This window comes from Poeciliopsis prolifica, unplaced genomic scaffold, assembly GCF_027474105.1.
Source record: "Poeciliopsis prolifica strain line A6 unplaced genomic scaffold, Auburn_PproV2 SCAFFOLD149, whole genome shotgun sequence".
Classification (NCBI taxonomy): Eukaryota; Metazoa; Chordata; class Actinopteri; order Cyprinodontiformes; family Poeciliidae; genus Poeciliopsis; species Poeciliopsis prolifica.
Window position 1 is genome coordinate 419,423 of NW_026562524.1, and position 26,780 is coordinate 446,202.

Below are 26,780 nucleotides of genomic sequence, written 5' to 3' on the forward strand. Positions count from 1 at the left end.
AAGCTCTGAGTTATTAACACCTGAAACTCTGAGTTATTAATACCTGAAGCTCTGAGTTATTAATATCTGAAGCTCTGAGTTATTAATACCTGAAGCTCTGAGTTATTAATACCTGAAGCTCTGAGTTATTAACACCTGAAACTCTGAGTTATTAATACCTGAAGCTCTGAGTTATTAATACCTGAAACTCTGAGTTATTAATATCTGAAACTCTGAGTTATTAATACCTGAAACTCTGAGTTATTAATATCTGAAGCTCTGAGTTATTAATACCTGAAGCTCTGAGTTATTAATACCTGAAGCTCTGAGTTATTAATACCTGAAACTCTGAGTTATTAATATCTGAAACTCTGAGTTATTAATATCTGAAACTCTGAGTTATTAATACCTGAAGCTCTGAGTTATTAACACCTGAAGCTCTGAGTTATTAACACCTGAAGTTCTGAGTTATTAATACCTGAAGCTCTGAGTTATTAATACCTGAAGCTCTTAGTTATTAATACCTGAAGCTCTGAGTTATTAACACCTGAAGCTCTTAGTTATTAATACCTGAAGCTCTGAGTTATTAACACCTGAAACTCTGAGTTATTAATACCTGAAGCTCTTAGTTATTAATACCTGAAGCTTTGAGTTATTAATACCTGAAGCTCTGAGTTATTAATACCTGAAGCTCTGAGTTATTAACACCTGAAGCTCTGAGTTATTAATACTTGAAGTTCTGAGTTATTAATACCTGAAGCTCTGAGTTATTAATACCTGAAGCTCTGAGTTATTAACACCTGAAGCTCTTAGTTATTAATACCTGAAGCTCTGAGTTATTAATACCTGAAGCTCTTAGTTATTAATACCTGAAACTCTGAGTTATTAATACCTGAAGCTCTTAGTTATTAATACCTGAAGCTTTGAGTTATTAATACCTGAAGCTCTTAGTTATTAATACCTGAAGCTTTGAGTTATTAATACCTGAAGCTCTGAGTTATTAATACCTGAAGCTCTGAGTTATTAACACCTGAAGTTCTGAGTTATTAATACCTGAAGCTCTGAGTTATTAATACCTGAAGCTCTGAGTTATTAATACCTGAAGTTCTGAGTTATTAATACCTGAAGCTCTGAGTTATTAATACCTGAAGCTCTGAGTTATTAACACCTGAAACTCTGAGTTATTAATACCTGAAGCTCTGAGTTATTAATATCTGAAGCTCTGAGTTATTAATACCTGAAGCTCTGAGTTATTAATACCTGAAGCTCTGAGTTATTAATACCTGAAGCTCTGAGTTATTAACACCTGAAACTCTGAGTTATTAATACCTGAAGCTCTGAGTTATTAATATCTGAAGCTCTGAGTTATTAATACCTGAAGCTCTGAGTTATTAATACCTGAAGCTCTGAGTTATTAATACCTGAAACTCTGAGTTATTAATATCTGAAAACTCTGAGTTATTAATACCTGAAACTCTGAGTTATTAATACCTGAAGCTTTGAGTTATTAATACCTGAAGCTCTGAGTTATTAACACCTGAAGCTCTGAGTTATTAACACCTGAAGCTCTGAGTTATTAATACCTGAAACTCTGAGTTATTAATACCTGAAGCTCTGAGTTATTAATACCTGAAACTCTGAGTTATTAATATCTGAAGCTCTGAGTTATTAATATCTGAAGCTCTGAGTTATTAATAAGCTCTGAGTTATTAATATCTGAAACTCTGAGTTATTAATATCTGAAACTCTGAGTTATTAATACCTGAAGCTCTGAGTTATTAACACCTATTAACATCTGAGTTATTAAAAAGCTCTGAGTTATTAATACCTGAAACTCTGAGTTATTAATACCTGAAGCTCTGAGTTATTAATACCTGAAACTCTGAGTTATTAATACCTGAAGCTCTGAGTTATTAATACCTGAAGCTCTGAGTTATTAATACCTGAAACTCTGAGTTATTAATACCTGAAACTCTGAGTTATTAACACCTGAAGATCTGAGTTATTAATAAGCTCTGAGTTATTAATACCTGAAACTCTGAGTTATTACTACCTGAAGCTCTTAGTTATTAATACCTGAAGCTCTGAGTTATTAACACCTGAAGCTCTGAGTTATTAATACCTGAAGCTCTGAGTTATTAATACCTGAAACTCTGAGTTATTAATATCTGAAGCTCTGAGTTATTAATAAGCTCTGAGTTATTAATATCTGAAGCTCTGAGTTATTAATACCTGAGACTCTGAGTTATTAACACCTGAAGCTCTGAGTTATTAATAAGCTCTGAGTTATTAATACCTGAAACTCTGAGTTATTAATACCTGAAGCTCTGAGTTATTAATACCTGAAGCTCTGAGTTATTAATACCTGAAGCTCTGAGTTATTAATACCTGAAGCTCTGAGTTATTAATACCTGAAACTCTGAGTTATTAATACCTGAAGCTTTGAGTTATTAATACCTGAAGCTCTGAGTTATTAATACCTGAAGCTCTTAGTTATTAATACCTGAAGCTTTGAGTTATTAATACCTGAAGCTCTGAGTTATTAATACCTGAAGCTCTTAGTTATTAATACCTGAAGTTCTGAGTTATTAATACCTGAAGCTCTTAGTTATTAATACCTGAAGCTCTGAGTTATTAATACCTGAAGCTCTTAGTTATTAATACCTGAAGCTTTGAGTTATTAATACCTGAAGCTCTGAGTTATTAATACCTGAAGCTCTTAGTTATTAATACCTGAAGCTCTGAGTTATTAATACCTGAAGCTCTTAGTTATTAATACCTGAAGCTCTGAGTTATTAATACCTGAAGCTCTTAGTTATTAATACCTGAAGCTTTGAGTTATTAATACCTGAAGCTCTTAGTTATTAATACCTGAAGCTTTGAGTTATTAATACCTGAAACTCTGAGTTATTAATACCTGAAGCTTTGAGTTATTAATACCTGAAGCTCTGAGTTATTAACACCTGAAGTTCTGAGTTATTAATATCTGAAGCTCTGAGTTATTAATACCTGAAGCTCTGAGTTATTAATACCTGAAGCTCTGAGTTATTAATACCTGAAGCTCTTAGTTATTAATATCTGAAGCTCTGAGTTATTAATACCTGAAGCTCTTAGTTATTAATACCTGAAGCTCTGAGTTATTAATACCTGAAGCTCTTAGTTATTAATACCTGAAGCTCTGAGTTATTAATACCTGAAGCTCTTAGTTATTAATACCTGAAGCTTTGAGTTATTAATACCTGAAGCTCTTAGTTATTAATACCTGAAGCTTTGAGTTATTAATACCTGAAGCTCTGAGTTATTAACACCTGAAGTTCTGAGTTATTAATACCTGAAGCTCTGAGTTATTAATACCTGAAGCTCTGAGTTATTAATACCTGAAGTTCTGAGTTATTTATACCTGAAGCTCTGAGTTATTAATATCTGAAGCTCTGAGTTATTAACACCTGAAACTCTGAGTTATTAATACCTGAAGCTCTGAGTTATTAATATCTGAAGCTCTGAGTTATTAACACCTGAAGCTCTGAGTTATTAATACCTGAAACTCTGAGTTATTAATACCTGAAGCTCTGAGTTATTAACACCTGAAGTTCTGAGTTATTAATACCTGAAACTCTGAGTTATTAATACCTGAAACTCTGAGTTATTAATACCTGAAACTCTGAGTTATTAATACCTGAAGCTCTGAGTTATTAATACCTGAAGTTCTGAGTTATTAATACCTGAAGCTCTGAGTTATTAATACCTGAAGTTCTGAGTTATTAATACCTGAAGCTCTGAGTTATTAATACCTGAAGCTCTGAGTTATTAATACCTGAAACTCTGAGTTATTAATACCTGAAGCTCTGAGTTATTAATACCTGAAGCTCTGAGTTATTAATACTTGAAGTTCTGAGTTATTAATACCTGAAACTCTGAGTTATTAATAAGCTCTGAGTTATTAATACCTGAAGCTCTGAGTTATTAATACCTGAAGCTCTGAGTTATTAATACCTGAAACTCTGAGTTATTAATACCTGAAGCTCTGAGTTATTAATGTTGAAGCTCTGAGTTATTAATACCTGAAGCTCTGAGTTATTAATAAGCTCTGAGTTATTAATATCTGAAGCTCTGAGTTATTAATGTTGAAGCTCTGAGTTATTAATGTTGAAGTTCAAAGAAGTTGAATCACTTCAATGTTTCAGGCTTTTATTCATCATAATACTGGAAAACATAACAAAATAAACACTTTATAAAAAAGCACAAACATGTAAACCTTATAAACACATTGAGTTCAGATTAAATACAAACAGAAAATCTCAATAAAATATTCATAATGATCAGATTATTCTTCATGTTTCCAACATTTTTCTTTCTCTTGCTGCAACATGGATCCTGATGAAGCTTCATGTCTGCAGACATTCAGGATTTTCCTCAGATTATCACCAAATGACCAGGAAACACTTTTCTGCTCCTCAGATTAAAGGTGAGGATGGATCCACTGATGTGAAATGGATCAATAACAAACGGCCCAAAATCAGCTGATGCTGCTGGGACTGACGCATCATTTAAATCACCAACCTGGACGCATCTGAGAAAGATTTTACTGATGGAAGTTCTGCAGATTATAATCCAGAGACATGGATTATGGTCCATTTCACATCAGTGGATGTCAGGCCTGTATATGAGTGACATCATGATTGATCAGATCAGGAAGTTGATCAGCTGTGATGTTGACCAACTATCAGTCCGATGGATCCATCCTGGTTTCCTGAGTTCTTGTCTCCTGCAGACAAAGACGGAACTAGAATCAGTGAAACAAATGATCCCAGGTGTTTCTGAGATCCAGAACCAGGAAGTTGCTGGTTCTGATCCAGAGTTAAAGAGACTCACCTGGAGGAGGATGAAGGGAAACATGCAGGTTGATGGTTCTGATCAGTTCAGGATCCAGGCTTCCTTGATTTTGAACTCGACATTCATATGTTCCATTATCGCTGGTCGTCACGTTCATCAGAACCAGAGACACGTTTCCATCCTTCATCTGTCTGTCTGCCAGATCCACTCGGTTCTTGTAAGATCGGTGCTGGATAGATGGATCAATCTGATCGTCTCTGAACAGAAGAACAAATTCCTCCCCCAGATCGGTTCTGTTCCACTCCACAGCTACAGGTTTGTTCCCAGTAGTTGTTGTTGTTTTACAGTTCAGAGTGACGTTCTCTCCAGAATAACGTGTGACGTCTGGAACAACAGAGAGGTCAAAGGTCAAAGAGGATTGTGTACTTCCATGGCAGGTTAAAATGCTTCACCAAGTCACTTCAGTGGTTAACAGTGACTGAGATCAACTTAGTGACTGACGACACGTTGATCCACTTTTCAGACCCTGAAGCTTCATGTTCTGAGATCCAGAACCAGGAAGCTACAGATGTTGGGTTTAAATGCTTTGTGGATAAAAACAGGATTTATTTTTAGCTTGTTTAGGTAACAAACATCTGTTAGAAACTGAACAAGTTTTGCTCGTACAAGTAACAAAGTCTTTTGTAGAGAAATGTTGAAAGCACAAATATAGATCCTGTGAAAGTTCAGCTCTCTCCTACTCCACTCTTCTTCTTTCCATGATCCAGATTCACCTCATTGTTAGTTTTAATTTACAGCCAATAGCGCCACAGTGTGGCAATATCTAAAATGACACCAGTCAAACCAACATGATCCACAAACAGTGGGGTAAAGTTAGCCTTCCTGTTACTCTGTAGACTCCAGTACAGGTTGGACCTGATGATGTCATCAACCCAGCTGTGACAAACATAACAAAAGATTTATGAAGTAAATATGAGTTTATTTACACACTGAAACCAGTAGAGTGGTAAAGGCAACCAGAAACTAGCAACCCCACCAACACTGTGCTGTGATCCCAACACAAACCATTTGATCTAAACTCGAATGTTTTTCAGCTCATGAATCTAAAGAGGAACAAATGAATCAACAGTTTCCACTGGATTCATCAGATGAACCTGAAAGCAAACAATTTACCCAAAGCAGAGAAAAAACCTTTATTGTAGAGAAAAGGTTCATAAAGAAACGTAACACTAGCTTCTCTAATAAGTTAAACTAATTAACATCTCAAAGATAAAACTGTAAAACTGGAGCTTCAACAATTTGTTCAGTTAGTTTGTACCATAAGAAATAAAGGGAAGCAATGAACAGCAAAACTAAAGATTGATTTACTGAACATGATGGCTGAGAGAGGAAAGATGAGGGAGGAACCAATCAGAGCAAGTCAATCTGAGTACCGGGTCAGAACCAGAACATCTTACTGGATGTCAGGCTGCTGTTGATCCCAGCTGGCATGGAGACGAGATGTTCTAGATGTAGATCTGGATTCACAACTAGATCCAGATCTAGATATGGGTGTAGATCTAGGATCTAGATGTGAATGATGCCTGACTGTCTGAGCTGTTAATCGGTCCAGATCTTCTTCACTTTCAGGCTTTAGCTGCATGAACTAGATTTAGACAAGAATCGTTTTCCTTTCAACCGGAAGTCAGAGTTCAGATTAGGGCGTGACGTCACCAGCAGCTTGGTCTCAATGTTAGCTGGTTTTACAAACATTGAGGTTTTATCATGATTTTGTTCTTATTATGACTCTAATATAACCGGACTATAATGTCTCGCTTTGTGTTCAGCTGCTAGCAACGTCATCATCGCATCATCCGAGTTTCCTGATGGTCTTTTGTCTCTGGATCAACAGATTGTGAGAATCTTGCGTTAAGATGAAGGCGGATTAAAAACTCACCTTCAGCAGAGACAGAACCGATACTGAGAGTCCAGCAGAACCACACGATCATGAAACGAACCATTTCTACAGTCTGTATGTTAGACGTAACGGTTCATGGACGAAATGCGGAAGTCACGTGGTTCATGGAGCTGCTGATGCTGCTGGGACTGACGCAAACTGACGTAAACTGACGTGAATAACAGTGATAAGAGGTACGGCTCTGAACGAAACCGAACCATCAGAACCAACCATTCTGTCCTAATGTTACCCATCCGTTATACCAGGATGGATTCATATCGTGGGTCATTGATAGTTTTTGCTGTACAGAGGAGCTGCTTGATACTATGAGCCTAAAAGACTCAACGACGGGAAAAGATATTGTTGAATCTGTGTCAGTTGAAAAGATGGAGCTTAATTGGGACAAGCTCTGTAGAGTAACACCAGATGGAGCTCCGGCCATGACGTCGGAATGGCATCGTTGATGTGCGCAAAGGTAAAAGAGAGCAGAGATGAGGCTGTTAGGATGAACTATATAATCCACCAAGAAGCGCTGTGTGCCAAGACTGTCCAGCTGAGCGATGTGATGAACTCTTATTAAAACTGTCGACATAATTCAAGCCAGAAGAATGACCCACAAAGATCTTCAGGCTCTCCAATCTGTCGCTGAATACGGGGATGATCTTCCACTCTGATGTGTGCTGCTGCAGCGCTTTTATTCGCTGAGATCAGAAATCGACCAGTTTTAAAAGAGAAGAGTGCTTTTGATTTTTTCATGAATCATGAACTAAATGACCGTCTGTGGCTGCAGACCTGGCAGCCACAGGTCTGCCAGGTCCTAAAAGCTCCAAAGCCCCTAAAAGCCCTAAAGGCCTAAAAGCCCTAAAGGCCCTAAATGCCCTAAAGGCCCTAAAAGCTCCAAAGGCCCTGAAAACCCTAAAAGCCCTAAAGGCCCTCAAAGGCCATAAAAGCGCCAAAGGCCCCAAAACACCTAAAAGCCCCAAAGGCCCTAAAACCCCTAAAAGCCCTAAATGCCCTAAAGGCCCTAAAAGCTCCAAAGGCCCTAAAAGCCCTAAAGGCCCTAAATGCCCTAAAGGCCCTAAAAGCCCCAAAGGCCCTGAAAACCCTAAAAGCCCTAAATGCCCTAAAGGCCCTAAAGCCCCAAAGGCCCTGAAAACCCTAAAAGCCCTAAAGGCCCTCAAAGGCCCTAAAAGCCCCAAAGGCCCCAAAACCCCTAAAAGACCTAAAAGCCCCAAAGGCCCTAAAGGCCCTAAAAGCTCCAAAGGCCCTAAAAGCCCTAAAGGCCTAAATGCCCTAAAGGCCCTAAAAGCCCTAAAAGCCCCAAAGGCCTTAAAGGCCCTGAAGGCCCTAAGGCTCTAAAGGCCCTAAAAGCTCTAAAGGCCCAAAGGCCCTAAAAGCCCTAAAGGCCCTAAAAGCTCCAAAGGCCTAAATGCCCTAAAGGCCCTAAAAGCCCTAAAAGCCCAAAGGCCTTAAAGGCCCTGAAGGCCCTAAAGGCTCTAAAGGCCCTAAAGCTCTAAAGGCCCCAAAGGCCCTAAAAGCCCCAAAGGCCCTAAAAGCTAAAGGGCCTAAAACCCCTAAAAGCCCTAAAGGCCCTAAATACCCCAAAGGCCCTAAAAGCTCCAAAGGCCCTAAAAGCCCTGAAGGCCCTAAAAACCCCAAAGGCCTTAAAGGCCCTGAAGGCTCTAAAGGCCCAAAAGGCCCTGAAGGCCCTAAAGTCCCCAAAGGCCCAAAAGGCCCTGAAGGCTCTAAAGGCCCAAAAGGCCCCAAAGGCCCTAAAGGCCCAAAAGGCCCCAAAGGCCCTGAAGGCCCTAAAGTCCCCAAAGGCCCAAAAGGCCCTAAAGGCCCTAATGGCCCCAAAGGCCCTAAAGGCCATGGAGGCCCTAAAGGCCAAGATGTTACAGCAGACCTGGCCGCTGTGTTGAATGATGTGCAGATGGACAACTTTGTGAAAGCACGACCTGTGAAAAGCCGCATATTTGCATCTTTGTGTGAGGAAATGGGAGCGCAGCATAAGATGTTGCTGTTTCAGGCGGAGGTCCAATGGTTGTCTTGTGGTGAGGTTCTGGCCCGTATGTATGAGCTGCAGGAGGAACTCAGAGTGAATCTGACCAATGAAGGGCCCGATTACACAAAATCGTGGTTTAAAGCTGAGCTTTGCTGATCTACCTTTTTGGTTGACTGCTGCCAAGGAGTTCCCTGTTCTGGCAAAACAAACTATTTGATATTGCTCCCATTTTCCACAAACATATCTGTGTGAAGTGAGCTTCTCAAGCCTGGATATTATAAAAACTAAAAGCAGAAACAGACTGAGAGATGAAGAAGAAGAGCTTCATGTGCGTCGTTCTTCAACTCCTGCCGGGATCTCAGCTCTGTGTTCATCAAACATGCAGTTTCACACTAAGGCAGTAAAATATACAGATATTGATATTTTGTGCATGCAAACTCTTCATATGGTAACAATGAAATCTTTCCCAGATATTATTGCTTCTCTCAGAATCAGAATTATTTTCTATATTCCGGCTAACAGAATGCTTGTGCACAGAATTAGTTTGTAAAACACTCAAGTTTTTCTACAACCTGTTTAGATTGAAGGTCACATTGTTGAGCCAGTTCCACAGGTTGCTGTGGAACTGGAAATGTTGACTGCAATTTGAAATAAGAAATATAAAATATGATTAAAAAAATTAATCTTTGTATTTATTTGATTTCTATTCAAGACACTTTGACAATGACTGCTATATATTTGATATCTGCAGCTATATATTATTATTTGTTTTTATTTTTGGTCGGTGATGTGATGCTTTCAATGGAAACAATGAACCTCAGAAAGGTTGAAAAAACCTTCTTTAATTAATCCTCAGATGAATTAATGAACACATGAAGATTTTCCATCAGGATGTTTAGAAATATTACAGAAAAATAAGAAACTGAAGATCAGAGGAAGAACTAAACAGCATTTATTCACATTAATATTACAGAATATTAAAGGTGCAAACCAATAAATAAATGCAACATTAAATAATGATTTTGTCTCTAAACTGACCATGGATCAGATTTTATTCCAGATTATAATGAATAATCTCACTGTTACAACAAATGAAACTTCCAGGATAAAATGAGACGTTTAGTCTGAGTGTTGGAGCCAATCAGGGTTAATGATCACGCCGCAGAGGTCAAAGGTCATCAGTCCAGTTACTGATTTCATTTAAATATTAAACTAAATGTTTTCTGAGGTTTAAACTGAGTTTAGTTCAAATCACTGAAGCAGCAGAAACGTTAAAATGATCAGCAAAAATATTCTGAACTAAAAGCTGAAACTAAACATTTGATTCTATTCTGACCTTTGAACCTGATTCTGTTTTCTCCTCAGCTTCAGTTTGTGACCTTCACATTCTGCAGAGTTCAGTAAATCATTCCCAGGTGATCAGGACCAATATAGAACCAATAACTGAGCCAATATGGAACCAATAACTGAGCCAATATGGAACCAATAACTGAGTCAATATGGAACCAATAACTGAGCCAATATGGAACCAATAACTGAGCCGATATGGAACCAATAACTGAGCCAATATGGAACCAATAACTGAGTCAATATGGAACCAATAACTGAGCCAATATGGAACCAATAACTGAGCCAATATGGAACCAATAACTGAGTCAATATGGAACCAATAACTGAGCCGATATGGAACCAATAACTGAGCCAATATGGAACCAATAACTGAGCCAATACGGAACCAATAACTGAGCCAATACGGAACCAATAACTGAGCCAATATGGAACCAATAACTGAGCCAATATGGAACCAATAACTGAGCCAATATGGAACCAATAACTGAGTCAATATGGAACCAATAACGGAGTCAATATGGAACCAATAACTGAGTCAATATGGAACCAATAACTGAGTCAATATGGAACCAATAACTGAGCCAATATGGAACCAATAACTGAGTCAATATGGAACCAATAACTGAGTCAATATGGAACCAATAACTGAGTCAATATGGAACCAATAACTGAACCAATATGGAACCAATAACAGAGTCAATATGGAACCAATAACTGAGCCAATATGGAACCAATGACTGAGCCAATATGGAACCAATAACTGATCCAATATGGAACCAATAACTGAGTCAATATGGAACCAATAACTGAGCCAATATGGAACCAATAACTGAGTCAATATGGAACCAATAACTGAGTCAATATGGAACCAATAACTGAGCCAATATGGAACCAATAACTGATCCAATATGGAACCAATAACTGAGTCAATATGGAACCAATAACTGAGCCAATATGGAACCAATAACTGAGTCAATATGGAACCAATAACTGAGTCAATATGGAACCAATAACTGAGCCAATATGGAACCAATAACTGAGTCAATATGGAACCAATAACTGAGTCAATATGGAACCAATAACTGAACCAATATGGAACCAATAACTGAGCCAATATGTAACCAATAACTGAGCCAATATGGAACCAATAACTGAGTCAATATGGAGCCAATAACTGAGTCAATACGGAACCAATAACTGAACCAATACGTAACCAATAACTGATCCAATATGAAACAAATAATTGAGCCAATATGAAACCAATAACTGAGTCAATATGGAACCAATAAACTGAGTCAATATGGAGCCAATAACTGAGTCAATATGGAACCAATAACTGAACCAATACGGAACCAATAACTGAGCCAATATGGATCCAATAACTGAGCTAATACGGAAGCAATAACTGAGTCAATATGGAACCAATAACTGAGTCAATATGGAGCCAATAACTGAGTCAATATGGAACCAATAACTGAACCAATACGGAACCAATAACTGAGCCAATATGAAACCAATAACTGAACCAATACGGAACCAATAACTGAGGCAATATGAAACCAATAACTGAGCCAATATGGAACCAATAACTGATCCAATATGAAACCAATAACTGAACCAATACGGAACCAATAACTGAGGCAATATGAAACCAATAACTGAGCCAATATGGAACCAATAACTGAGTCAATATGGAGCCAATAACTGAGTCAATACGGAACCAATAACTGAGCCAATATGAAACCAATAACTGATCCAATATGAAACAAATAATTGAGCCAATATGAAACCAATAACTGAGTCAATATGGAACCAATAACTGAGTCAATATGGAGCCAATAACTGAGTCAATATGGAACCAATAACTGAACCAATACGGAACCAATAACTGAGCCAATATGGATCCAATAACTGAGCTAATACGGAAGCAATAACTGAGTCAATATGGAACCAATAACTGAGTCAATATGGAGCCAATAACTGAGTCAATATGGAAGCAATAACTGAACCAATACGGAACCAATAACTGAGCCAATATGGATCCAATAACTGATCCAATATGAAACCAATAACTGAGCCAATATGAACCAAATAATTGAGCCAATATGAAACCAATAACTGAGTCAATATGGAACCAATAACTGAGTCAATTTGGAACCAACAACTGAGCCAATATGGAACCAATAACTGAGTCAATATGGAACCAATAACTGAGTCAATTTGGAACCAACAATTGAGCCAATACGGAACCAATAACTGAGTCAATATGGAACCAATAACTGAGTCAATATTGAGCCAATAACTGAGTCAATATGGAACCAATAACTGAACCAATACGGAACCAAAACTGAGTCAATATGGAACCAATAACTGAGCCAATATGGAACCAATAACTGAGCCAATATGGAACCAATAATTGATCCAATATGGAACCAATAACTGAGCCAATATATAACCAATAACTGAGTCAATATATAACCAATAACTGATCCAATATGGAACCAATAACTGAGCCAATATGGAACCAATATCTTAGTCAAAATATAACCAATAACTGATCCAATATGGAACCAATAACTGAGTCAATTTATAACCAATAACTGAGTCAATATGGAACCAATAACTGAGCCAATATGGAACCAATAACTGAGTCAATATATAACCAATAACTGATCCAATATGGAACCAATAACTCAGCCAATATGGAACCAATAACTGAGTCATTTTATAACCAATAACTAATCCAATATGGAACCAATAACTGAGTCAATATATAAGCAATAACTGATCCAATATGGAACCAATAACTGAGCCAATATGGAACCAATAACTGAGTCAATATATAACCAATAACTGATCCAATATGGAACCAATAACTGAGCCAATATGGAACCAATAACTGAGTCAATATTTAACCAATAACTGATCCAATATGGAACCAATAACTGAGCCAATATGGAACCAATAACTGAGTCAATATATAACCAATAACTGAGTCAATACATAACCAATAACTGATCCAATATGGAATCAATAACTGAGTCAATTTATAACCAATAACTGATCCAATATAGAGCCAATAACTGAGTCAATATATAACCAATAACTGAGTCAATATATAACCAATAACCGATCCAATATGAAACCAATGACTGATCCAATATATAACCAATAACTGAGCCGATATGGAACCAATAACTGAGCCGATATATAACCAATAACTGAGTCAATATATAACCAATAACTGATCCAATATGGAACCAATAACTGATCCAATATATAACCAATAACTGAGCCGATATGGAACCAATAACTGAGCCGATATATAACCAATAACTGAGTCAATATATAACCAATAACTGATCCAATATGGAACCAATAACTGATCCAATATGAAACCAATAACTGATCCAATATGGAACCAATCACTGAGTCAATATGAAACCAATAACTGAGTCAATATGGAACCATTAACTGAGCCAATATGGAACCAATAACTGAGTCAATATGAACCAATAACTGATCCAATATGGAACCAATAACTGAGCCAATATGGAACCAATAACTGAGTCAATATGGAACCAATAACTGAGTCAATATGGAACCAATAGCTGAGCCAATATGGAACCAATAACTGAGCCAATATGGAACCAATAACTGAGTCAATATGGAACTAATAACTGATCCAATATGGAACCAATAACTGAGCCAATATGGAACCAATAACTGAGCCAATATGGAACCAATATGGAACTGAGTCAATATGGAACCAATAACTGAACCAATACGGAACAAATAACTTAGCTAATATGGAACCAATAACTGAGTCAATATGGAACCAATAACTGAGCCAATATGGAACCAATAACTGAGCCAATATGGAACCAATAACTGAACCAATACGGAACCAATAACTGAGTCAATATGGAACCAATAACTGAGCCAATATGGAACCAATAACTCAGTCAATATGGAACCAATAACTGAGCCAATACAGAACCAATGACTGAGCCAATATGGAACCAATAACTGAGCCAATATGGAACCAATAACTGAACCAATATGGAACCAATAACTGAGCCAATATGGAAACAATAACTGAGTCAATATGGAACCAATAACTGAGTCAATATGGAACCAATAACTGAGCCAATATGGAACCAATAACTGAACCAATATGGAACCAATAACTGAGCCAATATGGAAACAATAACTGAGTCAATATGGAACCAATAACTGAGTCAATATGGAACCAATAACTGAGCCAATATGGAACCAATAACTGAGTCAATATGGAACCAATAACTGAACCAATATGGAACCAATAACTGAGCCAATATGGAAACAATAACTGAGTCAATATGGAACCAATAACTGAGTCAATATGGAACCAATAACTGAGCCAATATGGAACCAATAACTGAGCCAATATGGAACCAATAACTGAACCAATATAGAACCAATAACTGAGTCAATATGGAACCAATAACTGAACCAATACGGAACCAATAACTGAGTCAATATGGAACCAATACTGAGCCAATATGGAACCAATAACTGAGCCAATATGGAACCAATAACTGAGTCAATATGGAACCAATAACTGAACCAATACGGAACCAATAACTGAGCCAATATTGAACCAATAACTGAGCCAATATGGAACCAATAACTGAGTCAATATGGAACCAATAACTGAGTCAATATGGAACCAATAACTGAGTCAATATGGAACCAATAACTGAGTCAATACGGAACCAATAACTGAGTCAATACGGAACCAATAACTGAGCCAATATGGAACCAATAACTGAGTCAATTTGGAACCAATAACTGAACCAATACGGAACCAATAACTGAGCCAATATGGAACCAATAACTGAACCAATATGGAACCAATAACTGAGCCAATATGGAACCAATAACTGAACCAATATGGAACCAATAACTGAGCCAATATGGAACCAATAACTGAGTCAATATGGAACCAATAACTGAGTCAATATGGAACCAATAACTGAGTCAATATGGAACCAAAACTGAGCCAATATGGAACCAATAACTGAGTCAATATGGAACCAATAACTGAGCCAATATGAAAACCAATAACTGAGCCAATATGGAACCAATAACTGAGCCAATATGGAACCAATAACTGAACCAATACGGAACCAATAACTGAGCCAATATGAAACCAATAACTGAGCCAATATGGAACCAATAACTGAGCCAATATGGAACCAATAACTGAGCCAATATGGAACCAATAACTGAGCCAATAAGAAACCAATAACTGAGCCAATATGGAACCAATAACTGAGCCAATATGGAACCAATAACTGAGTCAATATGGAACCAATAACTGAGTCAATATGGAACCAATAACTGAGTCAATACGGAACCAATAACTGAGTCAATATGGAACCAATAACTGAGCCAATATGGAACCAATAACTGAGTCAATATGGAACCAATAACTGAACCAATACGGAACCAATAACTGAGCCAATATGGAACCAATAACTGAACCAATATGGAACCAATAACTGAGCCAATATGGAACCAATAACTGAACCAATATGGAACCAATAACTGAGCCAATATGGAACCAATAACTGAGTCAATATGGAACCAATAACTGAGTCAATATGGAACCAATAACTGAGTCAATATGGAACCAATAACTGAGCCAATACGGAACCAATAACTGGGCCAATATGGAACCAATAACTGGGCCAATATGGAACCAATAACTGAGTCAATATGGAACCAATAACTGAGCCAATATGGAACCAATAACTGAGCCAATATGGAACCAATAACTGAGCCAATATGGAACCAATAACTGAGCCGATATGGAACCAATAACTGATAATACTCTTTGTGTTTTGTTTCTGCTGTGAACTGAAACATTCCTGGATGTTTGACTCTGACATGTTTTTACCTGCATGAGTTTTCTCACCTGTGTTTTCCAGAGTGGGCGGAGTCACAGCTGCTGGGTCACAGAGTGCAGAGCGACTGGAGGACGGAGTCCAACCTGGCAACGTGGAGGATCAGTGGCCGCCATGAAACGCTGCAGGTCAGTTTCCTCTTTACTGCTGCTTTGAAATATTATCTGGACCAACGAACCATCAATAATTGACCAAATAAACGATCAATAATCGTTCAGATCTCCATATTCATAAACTTTATTCATAAATCCAAACTGAAGGTGAAACCTTAAAATTTTTAATAATTTTCTTATTAAACTATGTTAGTTTCTGATTCATAAATCTGATTCAGATCAGGAGAGAAAATGTTTTTATTGAGAATTTTTTATTTCTCTTCCATTTCCTGTTTTTCTTCTATTTCTGTTTTTCTTCTATTTCCTGTTTTCTCTGGTTTTAACGTTTCTCTTGCTGCATTTGGAGTTTGCTTCATCAGTTTTATGTTTCATGTTATCAATAACCTGATCAGACGCAGCGATCAGCAGAAAACACTGAGATCAAAACAGCAGATCATAAATAATGAGCAGAAATGATCAGATTGATCAGGTTTGGATCTTTAAATCTAAATAAACTTTGGAGGAAAAGTTGATACTGAAATATTTACTCAACTTTATAAAGTTAAAATATTACATTTTTATTATTGCTACATTTCAGAGAAATAAATTGACTTGTCATCTTTATAAAAGAAAAATGGAGTTATTGTAATATCTGAAAAACTAATTGATTCTAGTTATAATATACACTTAATAATCTGATTCCTCATAAACATGAGAAATAAATTCTGATAAAGTCATAAACCTTGTAAAACCAGGAGTTATTGATCATGAAGTTGAACACATTATTTTATAACCAGTTTGATTGATTTGGTTTTAATGAGTAAAATACCTGAAGCTCTGAGTTATTAATGTTGAAGTTCAAACTAAAGTCCAAATTATCTCCAATTCATTCAAGTTGAATCACTTCAATGTTTCAGGCTTTAATCCATAATAAACACTTTATAAAAAAGCACAAACATGTAAACCTTATAAACACATTGAGGTCAGATTAAATACAAACAGAAAATCTCAATAAAATATTCATATGATGATCAGATTATTCTTCATGTTTCCAACATTTTTCTTTCTCTTGCTGCAACATGGATCCTGATGAAGCTTCATGTCTGCAGACATTCAGGATTTTCCTCAGATTATCACCAAATGACCAGGAAACACTTTTCTGCTCCTCAGATTAAAGGTGAGGATGGATCCACTGATGTGAAATGGATCAATAACAAACGGCCCAAAATCAGCTGATGCTGCTGGGACTGACGCATCATTTAATCACCAACCTGGACGCATCTGAGAAAGATTTTACTGATGGAAGTTCTGCAGATTATAATCCAGACATGGATTATGGTCCATTTCACATCAGTGGATGTCAGGCCTGTATATGAGTGACATCATGATTGATCAGATCAGGAAGTTGATCAGCTGTGATGTTGAGACAGAGAAAACAAACTGCAGGAGGAAATCAGTTCATGATGATGGATTAGAAAAGCAGCAATAATCTGATGCAAATCATGTTTACAGAATTAAGGCGTTGATTGATCTACAGATCAGCTGGAGGATCTGAGGTTTTCTTCCTGAAACAAGCAGATTGTTTCTTATAGATCAGAAATAAAACAGCAGCAGCAAAAACCAGCAGAGATGAAATCAGACCAACTATCAGTCCGATGGATCCATCCTGGTTTCCTGAGTTCTTGTCTCCTGCAGACAAAGACGGAACTAGAATCAGTGAATCAAATGATCCCAGGTGTTTCTGAGATCCAGAACCAGGAAGATGCTGGTTCTGATCCAGAGTTAAAGAGACTCACCTGGAGGAGGATGAAGGGAAACATGCAGCTTGATGGTTCTGATCAGTTCAGGATCCAAGCTTCCTTGATTTTGAACTCGACATTCATGTTCCATTATCGCTGGTCGTCACGTTCATCACAACCAGAGACACGTTTCCATCCTTCATCTGTCTGTCTGCCAGATCCACTCGGTTCTTGTAAGATCGGTGCTGGACAAATGGATCAATCTGATCGTCTCTGAACAGAAGAACAAATTCATCCCCCGATCGGTTCTGCTCCACCACAGCTACAGGATTGTTCCCAGTAGTTGTTGTTGTTTACAGTTCAGAGTGACGTTCTGTCCAGAATAACCTGTGACGTCTGGAACAACAGAGAGGTCAAAGGTCAAAGAGGATTGTGTACTTCCATGGCAGGTTAAAATGCTTCACCAAGTCACTTCAGTGGTTAACAGTGACTGAGATCAACTTAGTGACTGACGACACGTTGATCCACTTTTCAGACCCTGGAGCTTCATGTTCAGTGACTGGTGACAGATTAATGTCTGTTTCACTGGTTCTGCTGCAGCCCGGCTCTAGAACCACAGCATGTTCAACATGTTGGCCTAAATATGATCTAATTCTCCTGTGAACTAAACACAGAAAACTCATAATTACTTATATTGCCATTATTAACAGCTGGTTGATGACATCATCTGGAGTCTACAGAGTAACAGGAAGGCTAACTTTACCCCACTGTTTGTTGATCATGTCATTTTAGATATTGCCACACTGTGGCGCTATTGGCTGTAATTTAAAACTAACAATAAGATGAATCTGGATCATGGAAACAAGAAGAGTGGAGTAGTAGGAGAGCTGAACTTTCACGGGATCTATATTTGGTCTCTAAATGATGCCTGACTGTCTGAGCTGTTAATCGGTCCAGATCTTCTTCACTTTCAGGCTTTAGCTGCATGAACTAGATTTAGACAAGAATCGTTTTCCTTTCACCCGGAAGTCAGAGCTCAGATCAGGGCGTGACGTCACCAGCAGCTTGGGTCAATGTTAGCTGGTTTACAAACATTGAGGTTTTATCATGATTATTGTTCTTATTATGACTCTAATATAACCGGACTATAATGTCTCGCTTTGTGTTCAACTGTTAGCAACGTCATCATCGCATCATCCGAGTTTTGATGGTCTTTTGTCTCTGGATCAACAGATTGTGAGAATCTTCCGTTAAGATGAAGGCGGATTAAAAACTCACATTCAACAGAGACAGAACCGATACTGAGAGTCCAGCAGAACCACACGATCATGAAACGAACCATTTCTACAGTCTGTATGTTAGACGTAACGGTTCATGGACGAAACGCGGAAGTCACGTGGTTCATGGAGCTGCTGATGCTGCTGGGACTGACGCAAACTGACGTAAACTGACGTGAATAACAGTGATAAGAGGTACGGCTCTGAACGAAACCGAACCATCAGAACCAACCATTCTGTCCCTAATGTTACCCATCCGTTATACCAGGATGGATTCATATCATGGGTCATTGATAGTTTTTGCTGTACAGAGGAGCTGCTTGATACTATGAGCCTAAAAGACTCAACGACGGGAAAAGATATTGTTGAATCTGTGTCAGTTGAAAAGATGGAGCTTAATTGGGACAAGCTCTGTAGAGTAACACCAGATGGAGCTCCGGCCATGACGTCGGAATGGCATCGTTGATGTGCGCAAAGGTAAAAGAGGGCGGAGGTGAGGCTGTTAAGGTGCACTGTATAATTCACCAAGAAGCGCTGTGTGCCAAGACTGTCCAGCTGGTCGATGTGATGAACTCTTATTAAACCTGTCAACATAATTCAAGCCAGAAGAATGACCCACAAAGATCTTCAGGCTCTCCAATCTGTCGCTGAATACGGGGATGATCTTCCACTCTGATGTGCTGCTGCAGCGCTTTTATTCGCTGAGATCAGAAATCGACCAGTTTTAAAAGAGAAGAGTGCTTTTGATTTTTCATGAATCATGAACTAAATGACCGTCTGTGGCTGCAGACCTGGCATTTTAGTTGATGTTACGCATCATCTGGATGCACTGAACAAGAACCTGGAAGGAAAGAACAGCTGCATGCTGTTGTTGCCGCTACACCCCCTCCCCCCTCCTTCACTCTCTACTCTCTCAGTCACTACTTCCTCTTCTGAGAGGGGAGATGTGCTACCAGCTCTCCATCTAACGGGTAAATTGAGTTTCCTAAATCTGCTGGGATTTGCCCTATCCAGAATTAAAGTAAACTCTGTTTAAGCTGGTTTCGAGACCGGATTCGCCTGACTACTAACGGCCTACATCCAGATGTCCCACCCTTCTTCCCCTGTGAAGAACTGAGCAGCATACAGCCAACTAGTTCCAAGGAGCACATCTGTTAACGGTCGCTCCTTCTCTTTTTTGCAACTTGCAGTTGTTACTGAATCAGGTTAGTTTTAGTGACTCGGGCGAGTCCCAAGGATGTTGTTTTAGATTTGGACTAAAGCAACCTATAAAACATGACCCACTTTACCTCCCCAGAATCAAACATCACAGCTATTTTACTACCATCAAAGAACTTTGAGGTGACTCATTAATTGAATGTCCACAACATCTTTTAGATTTTCTTTATGCTAAACATTTTATTAGTAAAGCAATTTTGCAAGGGTCAGTACAGCTTAATTCAGTAGCAGAAATAATCAAATAAGTAAAATCAATCATCTTGCCTATCTTTCCCTAACGCTGATACTAAGAACTAAAAAGGGAACCTTTAGAGAGACGGACGGAGTTTGGTGTCTCGAACCCCAGAACTGGATCGATGATGAAGAAGGTGTTGTAGCAGGGAGGAGGTTGATTGACGAAGGCAGGGATCTCTGTTGGTCTGATGAGCTTTCATCTCTGCATGGATGGTGAGGTCACACAGGACTTGGGTCTTTGTCTTTGTCTTGATCTTCATCTTTGCCTTGGTCTTCATCTTTTCCTTGATCTTCATCTTTGTCTTTGTCCTTGGGGTCTAAACCCAGCCAATGAGAGAAGTCCGATTTGAAGCCACATGTTGCGGGGCTGATGGATTGGTTCCCGTGTGCAGGACAGTCTTCGTCCCTGTGTCTCCGGCTCTTCTTCAGCTGCAGAGTTCTTTGTCCATCTCGGTCTTGGCTCGAAGCTGCCTGGAGGATCCAACCAGAGATTCCTCTTTTGCTCTCCCCTTATATAGGGTTTATACCGCTTTCAGTGCATTTTCATTGGCTAACACTGTTGCTGTGATTTATTGGGTAACTGTTTGGACAGATAAACTCATATCCATCACTGTCTTAGAGACATTTTGTCCTGAGGTCTTGGCTAATGTCTCAGGGTTGCTCAATCTTCCTCCCATGTCTCTGACATGTTTAAGTTGTTCAACAAGCTATGTCCTAATAAGGCCTTGGTCATCTCTGCTTTCCCGTTAGTCCCCATTTTACCCCTGACCTTTCACCTACTGTCCACCTCCAATACATCATCAGTGATCTTTAATAGCAGTTAAATGTTTTACACCATTTCAAGTTCAATGTTAAAATCACATTCATAAACCTATTAGTTTCTTTAATTTAGCATTCATTTATAAGTTTATGATAATCACAACTTATTACTCTTTTATTATTTGATACCAAAGTTACAGTTACTTGTCTTACTTGTACGTTTTTCCACAAGTGTCAGTAAGTATTGTTATAAGTAAACCAATATTAATATCAGTACTTTACTTTAAATCTTATCTAATTACTCAAAATGTTTAGATTTTATCCTTTGAAACTTTTATGCTTTTAAACAAGAACTGGTCTCAGCTATTTTTATACAGCTGCAAGCTGGAAACTTACTTCCTCTTTTTCCAGGAAACCCGCTCTTCCTGTCTCATCTCTCTCTCTCTGTCTATGATTTCTTATGATTAGATAGAAAAAATAAGAATAATGAAAGCTAAGTTTGCAGGAGACAAAAACAACACACACAATCAGATTTATTTTATTGCAGTCTGGGTCTACTGTTGGGTCTAGATGTGATTGGTGTGACTTATTTTAAAGATAACTTCACAGTAAAAAATGCTGGGTTATTTTCATAACCCAACTTCTGGGTAAGAGATGCTGGGTCATATGTTGGGTTACTTTGACCCAATATTGGTTCAAAAGTAGTGACCCAGCGGTTGGGTTGACTTTTTTTTTTGTTTTAATGAACTCCACTTAACTGATTCTGTTAGGTTTCAGGTTCGGTTGACTCAACACTTTACCCAATTGGTTGGGTCAAATACAGTTCATATAAAAATCCATTGCCCTCTTCACAAACCTCCATTTTCAACTGGACTGTGACCTGATCAGACAACACTGGACTTCTCAATTCAAATAAAACATGGTAAGTTACAATATCATGGTATAATATTTTTAAAGTTAATAGGGTTATTGTATTCTTATATACTACAGATCTTTTAAATTAAATTTATGTAACTTTAATTGAATTATTTGATTTAACCTATCATCTTCGTATAATTAATTTAATTCAAAGATAATTTATCCAATTTGTTTTAAAAACAGGGTGAGGGTGTGGGAGGAGAGATGGCGCTTTGCCCCCTGGTTTTCGCTGGCCTCGTTCACTAGCGCGCGCAAAAGGTGGTAGCAGCTAGAATGCTAATAACGGATCTATAGCGACAAGGAGGGACTGGAGGCTTGCAGTAGCGGTGTCCGAAGCGATCAGTACCGAGTATACAGGTATTCATAGTAATATATATATTGTTTTTTTTTAAGCCTAAGCCTTTTATTTCTTACTGAACACACTATGCTATGCTATTATACGGTTAACCTGGGTGAAACCGATTGAGGCAGTGGAGAAAAAAAAACAGTATGCACCAGCAATGGCAGAGGAGGGGAAGCTAAAGTTGGATATTATGCTTTCTGTCAAATAAAAGTAACTTTTACAGATTTCTAGTTAAGATTTAACTATGTAACAATAAAATATCTGCTCGATTTATTGAAATATCTCTTAATTTAAAAGTGCTCCAACATGTTTGGAGTCGTCCCCACCGGTGTTCTGTCAGATCAGCACACTCTGCGATGGCATATGCTTAACACAAACTATTTATCTGTAGAAATCCGTGAGATCCTCAGTGCCTCCCCTGAAGGTAGACCTGTGGTTATCAGTCTAGATGGAAATCAGCATATGTCCATTCGTGAAAGACGGTGCATGGTCAGAACACTTGTGTCACACCTGATGGATCAATATGGAGAAAAGTGAGTATTTCTTCTAAAACTAGATCAATTAGGTTGTTTTTGTGACATTTTGCTCTTGGTGAGAACATTAACGGCATTGTGCAGTGCTCACCTAAGTAAAATTTCTCCAGTAAGAAGTCTTAAAGTATGTGTTGGGCTAATAAAAACTGGATTTTTTGGAAATTGTTTGTGTTTTAAGGTTTCTGCTCTATGTTTTCATCTTACAATAACTAATTAAAATAAAATATTTTACTTGCCTGTCTTACTGAATGTAATTTTTTTTGTTTCCAGCCCATCTTCAGACACTAAAGCAATTCTGGCATCTTCGATTGTGGACCAGTTTCCATGTTTAAGAGACAGCCATGGCACAGGATATGTAAGTTTTCACACTTCAGAGAACTAGCACACAAGTACTTCAGCAACTTGCACAATGGTTAGCATTAAATATCATTGTAACTATGGTGTTTGATCTTTGAGTTGTAGGTTTAATAAAAATTTGGACATTAAAGCAGAAAGGCTAACATTTAACTTTTATTTCTTTTGTTAAAAATGTTCAGGACGCCTGGTTTACCCCCGGAAGACAACACAGGCCAGCAACTGGCTTTCTGGAGGAGCGTCTCCGTAATGTAAGGAAAAGGCATCAACCAAGGAAGAAGATGCTTTCAGCCCCAGAAGCTCCACCAAAAAGATTAAGTTTGCCTGGTACTAGCACATGGACTTTTTCCAAGCCCCTATTGTTTTGAGCAGCAATCTAAGCTCTTATCATTGCTGTGAATTACCTCACATTTTTTTTCTTTTAATTTCTGTAATACTTTTTTCCCCACAGAACCAACCATCAGTGCTGAGCGTGCCATCCAGATGACAGAATGGCTGAAAAATAACTTTTGGCCCACAGACCAGGTTGTCCAATACATGCGGGAAACTGCAGTATATCGCGCAGGATGGATCCGCTCAAGTGGGACAATCCCAATGCAGCAGATTTTTGCAGAGTTCCCACGTTTGTTGGACACACCAGGAATGGTGAGGTTATACCTCATATTGAGATCAGCTAAATGTTAAACAATAAACTGCAATATCATGTGTAAATGTACAATTACAATCAAACTCAAAATGTCAAACTACCCAGAACATAAATTTGTAGCACCCATGAAAGGTTGAATGTAATAGTTCATTTCACTTTTACATTTGATTTGTATTTTTGTCTTTTCTGATTGTTAGATTTTGCAGGACTTTGCCGTTTTATATCCACAGTCTTGTGGAAAACTGACAGAGAACTGGAACACCTTGTTCTCATCAAAGGTCATTCGCATGGGGAAGAAGGAGGAGAGCGGTCTTCTGCCTGAGATTGAGTTGCTTCCACAAGGTATTGAAGCTCAAAAGGAACATTTTCTGAACTAATTTTTTCTCCTGTGGCTCTTTTTTGATTGTGTAGCATTTTAATCTGAGTTTTTCGTTGACAGACAAACAAGGTGACGTGGCACCACTCCTCCCTGCTGTTCCCTACAGAGTTGGGCGAAAGGTGGTCAGACCCAGCAACCTTGAAGTCCAGCAAGCCTTCATTGATGTCCAGCCAGTAAGTCTATCTTCATGTCAGAACGAGTTCTTTGCTGTTTAAATGTAGTTGAAACCAGAAGTTTAAAACAAATATGCTTTTTTTTCCCTCACTGTTCTCCCTGTCATTAATCTTGAATTTACCATGTCCTAATTGACGTGAAATGAGAATTTTAATGTCATATAACACAAGACAGCGTTGACCAAAAATATGTCTTTTTATATAATATATATAAACTTCAAACGCAAGGGTCTTTTGATAATGTATCAAACAAAAATCATATAAGAATTAGTCAAAAATTATTAGTTCCTCCTTACCTTTTAAATGACTAATGGCTTCCTTTCTGCTTTTTCCACACACCAGATTGGGACAAATATGGTGGAATATCTTGGAAGTACGGCAACAGAGCATCCACGTGTTCTCATGCTTGGGGACAGGTATTGTTGTTCCCAAGCATTTGTCGTCATAAATGGAACTGCTTTGGAATATCCATCTCTTTTGGGGGCTGTTGACGGCTGTTTCAAATCGTTCTTCGTTTTTGATATGAGTTATCCGAAGTCGTGTGTCCAGATTTGGGATTTTCTCCAAACTGTGATATATGAAATCCCAGGAAACGAGTCACCCCCGATAAAATTAATGAGGGCCCAGTTGGAGGCCATGGAAGAATAAAAGCAATTCTTCAATAACCCTTAAATAAGTTTTAAATGTTCTGATTGAAAACCTGCTGGATGTTTTGTTACTATGTTGCTATTTTTTTCACATTTCCTTCAAACTCTTTTGATGAAAATATTTCTTTGTGTACACCAATAAAGTTAAAAAAGGGTGCAGATTTAATCATTGTTTATATGTAACTTTTACATGTCTGTATTAAAAATTTCATGTATGTTGGAATGTATAACATTTGCAAATAAAAGTTCTTTTGAGCTAATCTGAATGTTTTTTAGTTCAATTTTTATAGTGAATTTTAAAATAGAAAAGGAAAAAAAATTTAAAATAAAAATATGGTGGTAAAATGACCCTTTTAATGGGTAATAAATTTCAACCCAATATTGAGTCATTTTAACTTTGAGCAGTGGTCAATTTAACCCAAGCTTTAGGTTGCAGCTATGACCCAATGTGCTGGGTCAAGCCCTCAACCCAACCCAGTTGAGTTAAAACAACCCAGCGTTGGGTCGGTCCATATATGACCCAGCGCTGGGTTACGTATTGGGTTATTTTTAACCCAGCAGTTTTTACTGTGTTTATTTGTTGTTACTGTTAACTAAAATCTCCAGCATGGGAAAGTGGGATGATCTCGGATTTTTCTTGACAATGCGCATGAAAGCCTTTTGCGTAGAGCTCCGTCTATTGGAGGCACATATGTCACCTGTAGTGTCTGTGGCCCTTTGTGTCATGTTTTGATTAGCTCGGCGAACCCACATGCGCAGAACACACTCAGGAAGGAGACGTATGTACAGTGAGATTTATTGCAACAACAAAATGTGACAGTGAAGGTAGCAGGGAGGATTCCAAACTGGGCACTCAGGGGGGGAACAGGAACTGGACGAAGGGGGGTTTTCTCCTGAGGAGGGATAACACGGTGAGTACAAGATGAGGTGCGGAGTAAATCTTAGTGGTCGTAACCTTCTTGCTGGTGCAAAAGGTGAAGTGACAGAGGAAACCGGAGGTTGTAGGGAGAGGAACAGGCGACGGCGTCGCAGGAAGGCGGATTGGAGAAGCGGTTCTCAGGAGCCACAGGGAGGATCAGAGCTCACGGTCTCGATGAATCTCCTGGCCAATGAGAATCCAGGTGGAACAGACTGCCAGGAGAACACGGAAACAGGACCTGAAGGCGGATGACAGGAAAACGTTAGGAACCATCTGGTTGGTCTGAGGTTAACTTAGCACAGGTTCTACCATAGGCGAGCAACACTGACACTGGAGTGTTGGCGTGATCCTCCAGAAGTAGCTACTCCTCCCGATGAAGTAAGTGGCCACAGGTGTGCAGGAGAAACCACCAGTCACGCCCCCTGCAGTGTCACGACGCCCCCTGGAGGAGAAGCTGAAAGCGCACCTCCAGATTCACAACACTTTGTTTTTCTG

The 26,780-nt window shown here is 38.4% G+C and overlaps 1 protein-coding gene across 1 annotated transcript; it reads right to left on the bottom strand.

The window, feature by feature from the left end:
- Nucleotides 1-4,302: 4,302 nt before the first annotated feature.
- On the bottom strand, nt 4,303-6,878 carry LOC129355881 (cell surface A33 antigen-like). Its single transcript, XM_055025502.1, has 3 exons — nt 6,749-6,878; nt 4,852-5,196; nt 4,303-4,744 (listed from the first exon to the last, which is right to left on the bottom strand). The coding sequence occupies exons 1-3, from the start codon at nt 6,810-6,812 to the stop codon at nt 4,680-4,682; spliced, it is 474 nt and encodes a 157-aa protein (XP_054881477.1). The 5' UTR covers nt 6,813-6,878; the 3' UTR covers nt 4,303-4,679.
- Nucleotides 6,879-26,780: the final 19,902 nt, after the last annotated feature.

Excerpts from the sequence above, each read along its gene's own strand:
- LOC129355881 (XM_055025502.1), bottom strand. The coding sequence starts at position 6,812 with ATGGTTCGTTTCATGATCGTGTGGTTCTGCTGGACTCTCAGTATCGGT. Across the intron at positions 5,197-6,748 it reads CGGTTCTGTCTCTGCTGAAG|ACGTCACACGTTATTCTGGA; the intron begins GTGAGTTTTTAA and ends CTGTTGTTCCAG. Across the intron at positions 4,745-4,851 it reads TTCCCTTCATCCTCCTCCAG|GAGACAAGAACTCAGGAAAC; the intron begins GTGAGTCTCTTT and ends CTTTGTCTGCAG.